Below are 6,801 nucleotides of genomic sequence, written 5' to 3' on the forward strand. Positions count from 1 at the left end.
GTCTTTGATTGGGCCTTAGCTGATGCCACCACCTCTGATTCATTCATTGTACGTATTGGTTTTCTGAATATTCTGGGCACTGTGCTAAGGTTCTGTATGAATTTCCATGTTGTATTTTCTAACCCTCCATTTGAAGAAGTTATCTGTTGCCTTGACTGTTTGTTCTGAAGCTTCTTGTCAACCTCAGGCAAAGCAGTTTATAAAGTGCTGGCAAATGAGTCGACTTGTAATTACACCATGAAGACCTGTGATCCTAATGTGAGTAGTATTTCTGAACAACAGATGCCGAGAGAAAGGGGGACTGTTTCCTTTCTTCTTTTGCCCCACCAGCATCTCTATGCCCTGAATGGTGCAGCCCCTGTCTCATCCATTTGATGGTGTTCTGAGAGGTTTGCTTTGTCAGTCATTGTCCACAGTTGCTCTGTACCATCGCCCCATTGACCTGTCTGGACTAGATGGGCTGAATGGCAGACATGGCCCACTGCTCCAGCATCACACATCACTGCTCGTCCCTGACGTGGTGGTGTTGGAGAGTTTACCTCCGATCCAATCAGCAGAGAGACTTTGCACCCTTTATCCTTGTGGCTCTGGTTTATAACAATTCGGAAAGATGTCAAGCTGATAGATACTCAGTCACTAAGGGAGACTAAGTGCTTTTCCTGTTATTGCACTGATCCACAGCAACTGACAGTTGTCCGTGTCCTCCTGCACACTGTCCTTAATCAGGCAGTAGTTGAGGTGGTCTCACCAACTCTGCACCTTTCAGGGATGGATTGATCAGTTCAGCTCATGATCAAAATGTCTATGGGCCTGTCAGCCTGAGCTTCCAGATGTGTCTATGGTTCTGTACATGTGAGAGATGACTTTGCCTGCTTCTGCCATTTAAACAAGCTCCTAAACAATGTCAGCTGGAGTCAGTGCAATGGGGAGGGAACATACAACAATCTGATTGGAGTGATACTGAATGATCCAGACATTACCACTCCTATATGTTGACCAGAACTGGATTGCAATACCTTGCTCCAAGTCTCCTTGTGTATGAAACCAGACGCATGTGAATTATGGAGAAATTGAGGACTGCAGATGCTGGAGATCAGAATCGAAGAGTGTGGCACTGGAAAAGCACAGCAGGCCAGGCAGCATCCGAGGACCAAGAGAGTCGACGTTTCAGGCATTAGCTCTTCATGCTTGAAATGTCAACTGTCCTGCTCCTCTGCTGCCTGACCAGCTGTGCTTTTCCAGCACCACACTTCTCCATCTGATTTAAGGAAATGTCCAGCCTCATTGTTCCAATCTTGGGGGAAAAACCCAGGAGACTGTCAATGTCCTCTGGTTACTGCCACCTTTGACCAGGGATGGGGAAGGGGGCTACTGAGGCTTGACCTGTGGGCAGTATCTATTGAAGCTTTGTGGTGAGGATGTTGAACAGCTCCTCTACAGCTTCATGAGGTTGCATGTTATGGTTCTAGGGTGATATTTCTGTGAATAACTTAGTCTCTCTCTCTCTCCTCCTAGACCTTTAATATTTCCAAGATCATAAAGCAGTGCCCAGAAGCAGAGTGTATATTTGCATTCTATGGAGGCGAGTCATACTATCATCGGTACCTCATCTTCTTCCAATTCTACAATGTCTTTCTCTTCTTCTGGCTCAGCAACTTTGTCATTGCCTTGGGACAGGTTACACTCGCAGGAGCTTTTGCCTCTTACTACTGGGCTTTCAATAAACCGGATGACATTCCAACATTCCCGGTGTTTTCTTCAATAGGACGTGCACTCAGGTAAGAGCGTGAGTGTGCTTTCTTGTTTTGTTTTTGTTTGTGGGAGATGGACGTCTCTGGCTGGGCCCAGCATTTATTTCCTGTCCTTAGTTGCCCTTGATGATGTTGGTGAGCTGCCTTCCTGAACTGCTGCAGTTCCCCTGCTGTGGGCTAACCCACAATACCCTTGGGGGAGAGGGCGGGTGAATTTTCCAGGATTTTAATCCAGTGCTGCTGAAGGAACAGTGATTTATTTCCAAGTTAGGATGGTGAGTGACTTGGAGGGGAAATTCCAGGGGTTGGTATTCCTATGCTGCCCTTGTCTTTTGAGGTAGAAGTGGTCATGGTTATGGAAGGTGATGTCTTAGGATCTTTGGTCAATTTCTGCAGTGTAACTTGTAGGTAGTACACACTGCTGCTATTGAGTGTCGACGGGGGAGGGAGTGGATATTTGTGAATGTGGTGCCAACCAAGCGGGCTGCTTTGTCCTGAATGGTGCTGATCATCTTGGAGCTGCACCCATCCAGACATGGGTTTGAATAACCTGATATGGGGTCAAAGTTCATGCAGGACGATATTGAATGCTGCCATCTCCATCAATTAAACGTGTACACTGAACAGAGTCGGCCCCTTCAGGAGATGGAAGCTGGAATCTGGGGAGAGTCAGCACCTTCAGCAGAGGGAGTACTGTACCCTGGGGAGAGTCAGCACCTTCAGCAGAGGGGGAATCAACTGTTTATGTCCAAACAGAGAAGAACTTTGAACTGTAAAATTGAAACAATTGACTATTTTTAACAAGATGGCTTACTGTGCCATTGCTGACACTGTAGCTGCATCAATTGTTTTGAGCTTGCTGGCATATTGTGGGCATTGTAGAAAGCACAAGCAGATGCACCACTGAGTCTGTCAAAACAAAACCTGCTACTGCATTGAGCTCACTGGGGGCTGGGTATATGTCACAAAGTTTAATTGCTGCATTAATACTGAGTGGACTTCTCAATGCCTTATAATTTCCCCCATGATGGACATGGCACTGAGCACAGTGGCTTTCCCTGGGCATTGGGAGTTTACCCATGCGTTGAGCTTTGCTGCAGTGTAGTGATATTTGATTTCTCACACCTTTTTATCCTGGTTAAGACTGGGTAAATCATTGTTTCAAATTCAAATTGAAATTGTACAAAATCAGACAATGAATCCACTGAGCAAACTGCAGCAATAGCGACCCGTTCTTTAGATTCTTGAAGAAGGGGAGAAGTGTGTGACCTAATCTCAGCGATCAGTGAGGTGACAGGATAGCAAACAAGGACTTGGCATTGGAGGAGGTTTTAGAGGTGAAGAGGATGAGGTCACTGAGGAGCACGTATTGAGATGTCCTCCGATTGTGGGCCAGGCTTCCAATCGGTTAGCCCAGTTGGCTGGATGGTTTGCAATGCAAATGATACCAACTGCCTGGGTTCAATTCCCACACTGGATGAGGTTACCATGAAGTACACTCCTTCTCCACCTTTCCCTCGCCTGAGGTGTGGTGACCCACAGGTTAAATCACCACCTTTTCATCTTTCTGTGGTGGTCTGGGACTGTGCCAATTCTACAGAAATCCTGGGGGCCTGTCAGATGCTGTTTTGAATCAATTTGACCGACTCCTTGTGAACTTGTTCGAGTGGTTCCCAGTTTCATTTGTTTGGTCAAGGTGCCACCCACTGGCTTCTTGAGGAAGTGCAGTATCAGGTTTGTGTTGGGTCAGACTACTGTAACAGAAAACAATGAAAATAAAAGTAAATGCAGAACAGACACTGGGAAGAGAAGTAAAAGTAATATTAGCAGGAGAAATGGTAGACGTTTTATAGTCAAAATCCTGAAACATTGACAGCTGATCTTTGCAGATTCTGCTTGCCGTTGGGTATTTCTAAACTTTTCTCCCTTTATTTTCTGACTTCCATCCTTTATTTTCTTCTGTTCCAAACATGTTTTCAGCCCTAAGCCTGCAACGTAGGTGTAGTTTGAATGTATCAAAGGAAGGTGAGGGATCAGATCTCCATGTCGAAGAAGAGAGGATTGATTCCCAGAATGTGTGTGGTAAATCTCTCCCTCTCTCCACTCCTGTTGGATGGAGGGCAGATGGCAGGAGGCCTTTCTGCAGGGTACCCCGTTCTTTTTGGAGACACATGGAGTAAAGGTGCACATTACCTGTCCACTGAGCAGTCATGCTCCTGTGGTGTTTGCTACACTATTGACAGGGTCTTTCCAATTAATTTTCATATCTTTCTGTTTCTGCAGGTACCACACTGGCACCTTGGCATTTGGATCTCTCCTCTTAGCCCTTGTCCAGGTTATCAGAGTTTTGTTGGAATATATCGATCAGAAAGTGAAAGGTAAAAGCTGTTGGAACCTTTCAATTCTTTCCATCATCTATTTCTCGCCAGTTGCTTATTTATTATTTAAAGCTACTTTGGATGATGTATTAATACAAGCCCCCGCCCCGTGCCAGCCTGTTCCACTACAACTATGACACTAATATCTAACTCTCAATGTGGATAATTTTCCTGTCTATTAAAGAACAGGACAAATCCACCCCATCAGTCTACTCTCAATCATCAGGAAAGTGATGGAAAGGGTCATCAGTAGTGCTATCTAGCAGCACCTACTCAGTGACACCCAGTTTGGGTTGTGCCTGGGCCACTCAGCTCCTGACCTCATTGCAACCTTGGTTCAAGCATGGATAAGAGAGCTGAATTCCAGAGGGGAGTGGAGACCCTGGTCCAGAGACACACCTGCACAGCCTCACAGCACCTTCCCCTGCAACCGCAGAAGGTGTAACATCTGTCTATTTCCACCTCGCTCCTTTGTATCCAAATACACCTTCCAGGTGATGCAGGTCTTTACCTGCACTTTACTCAGTCTAGTCTATTGCATTTGCTGCTCACACTGTGGTCTCCTCTACAATGGGGAAGCAAAATGTGTAGACTGGGTGACCACTTTTCAGAACGTCTACATTCTGTTTGCAAAAAAGACCTTGAGCTTCCAATTGCCTGCCACTTCATCACACCACTCTGTTCCCTGGCCACATATGTCTCAGGCTTGCTGCACCTCAATGCTTGGGGACCCACGTTAATAACTTTCTGGCTTGAGCTCTCCCATGTCCTAGCCCCTACTCTATACACCAGACCTTGTTATCCCACAGTGTGCGCTATTACACACAACCCATTGTTTGCCACTAATAGTTGCCATTAATTCACTCTCCTAGCCAAATTGTTATCCATTCCTTTGTCTGTCCAATTGCTGTCCTCTCTGACCTCTATCCCCACTTATTATTTACTCCTTACCCTCTTCTCCCCTTCTCCCGTCCCTCCACAATGACCCCCCACACTATCTTCTGCATATAAACTGACCCTTCCTCTGAGGAAGGGTCACTCAACCTGAAATATTAGCTTTGATTTCTCTGTTTCCAGACCTGCTGAGCTTTTCTAGCCATTTTGTTTTTGTTTGTGAAATGAGGCTAATTGCGCTTGACATTGAGGCTACATTCGACTGAATGTGTCATCAATGACTCCTAGCAAAACTGGATTGGGTATTGGGGGCAAAATTTCTGTTGGTTGGAGTTATACCTGGCACAAGGAAGATGGTTGTGGTTGGAGGTCAGTCATCTCAGCTCCAGGACATCAGGAGCTCTTCAGCATGGTATCCTAGACCCAACCATCTTCACCTGCTACATCAATGACCTTCCTCCTCCATACGTGGGGATGTTCATTGATGATTGCACGATGTTCAGTGCCATTCATGACTCCTCGGACATTGAAGCTGTTTATGTTCAAATGCAACAAGACCGAGACAATATCCAAACTTGGGCTGACCATTTCTTGTAAGAGACAATCTAACCATCTTCCCTTGATATTCAATGGTGTTACCATCTCTGAATGCCCAATTGTCAACATCCTGGGATTACCATTGACCAGAAACTGAACAGAAGCAGCCATATAGTCATGATGGGTATAAACCAGGTCAGAGGCTAGGAATCCTGCAGTGAGTAACTCACCACCTCACTCCACAAAGCCTATCTGTAAGTCAGGAGTGTATGGAATACTCCCCACTTGCAGCTTCAACAACATTCAAGAAGCTTGATATCATCCAGAATAAACTGCCCATTTAACTGACACCACCTCCACAAGCACCCACTTCCTCCTCCACCAACACGCAGTAGCAGCAGTGTATACGATCTACAAGATTCACTACATAAATTCATGAAGGCTCCTTCTGCAGCACCTTCCAAATCTATGATGCCATCACCACCTAGAAGAACAAGGGCAGGAGAAATATGGGAACAAAATCACATTTTTAAGGTCCCCTCCAAGCCACGCATTACCCCGACTTGGAAATACTTTGCCATTCCTTCAGTGTTGTTGGGTCAAAATCCTGAAATCCCCTCCTAAGGACATTGAGTCTACCTACAGCACATGGACTGCAGCGATTCACCATCATCTCGAGGGCACCTCAGGACAGGCAATAAAGTGCTGGCCCAGTCATCATCACCACATCCCATGAGTGAACAGGAACAGAAGTATAGTTGTGTTTTTTTTTGTCTGAGCAGATGATAACCGTTTCCATTTGTGGTTTACAGGTGCACAGAATAAAGTTGCAAAATTTATATTGTCTTGCCTGAAATGTTGCTTCTGGTGTTTGGAGAAATTCCTGAAGTTTTTGAACAGGAATGCTTATATCATGGCAAGTATTTGTCTCTTTCTAAATTTCCTGTGGCTGAATGGTCAGATTCTCTGGTTATCTCAATGTTATTTCTGGGGTCTTGAGTGAAAATTGTTTCCTTGGTTATAAAAATTGCTTTCCCCCTAGATTTGCTCTTGCCCTTCTGCTGGCCCCTCGCATTCTCACCTCCCCCATTGTCGTCTCCACTTACTCTTAAGTCTAGTCCCCTCTTGCTGCTGCTTGCTGACTCTGCTCAGTCAGACACCAACAGAAGGGTCAAGGGCAGAACAGGCTATAAGTGACCCTGAGTGAGTGATTGTGTCTGTTTCTTTCCCGTAGGTTGCAA

General features: G+C 45.6%; 1 protein-coding gene across 2 annotated transcripts in view; it reads left to right on the forward strand.

The window, feature by feature from the left end:
* LOC122552333 (choline transporter-like protein 2) overlaps positions 1-6,714 on the forward strand; it is a 76,755-nt gene extending 70,041 nt beyond the window's left edge. The window contains exons 14-17 of one of the 2 annotated variants that reach the window (XM_043695090.1): positions 171-258; positions 1,516-1,778; positions 4,035-4,129; positions 6,373-6,713. In XM_043695090.1, coding sequence (XP_043551025.1) covers positions 171-258; positions 1,516-1,778; positions 4,035-4,129; positions 6,373-6,563 — 637 coding nt within the window. In that variant the 3' untranslated portion in view covers positions 6,564-6,713. Of the gene's footprint in view, positions 1-170; positions 259-1,515; positions 1,779-4,034; positions 4,130-6,372 lie in introns of both variants that reach the window. The other variant, XM_043695089.1, reaches the window with a different exon arrangement.
* The last annotated feature ends 87 nt before the right edge of the window (positions 6,715-6,801 follow it).

The sequence above is a fragment of the Chiloscyllium plagiosum genome, chromosome 8, assembly GCF_004010195.1.
Source record: "Chiloscyllium plagiosum isolate BGI_BamShark_2017 chromosome 8, ASM401019v2, whole genome shotgun sequence".
Taxonomy (NCBI): Eukaryota; Metazoa; Chordata; class Chondrichthyes; order Orectolobiformes; family Hemiscylliidae; genus Chiloscyllium; species Chiloscyllium plagiosum.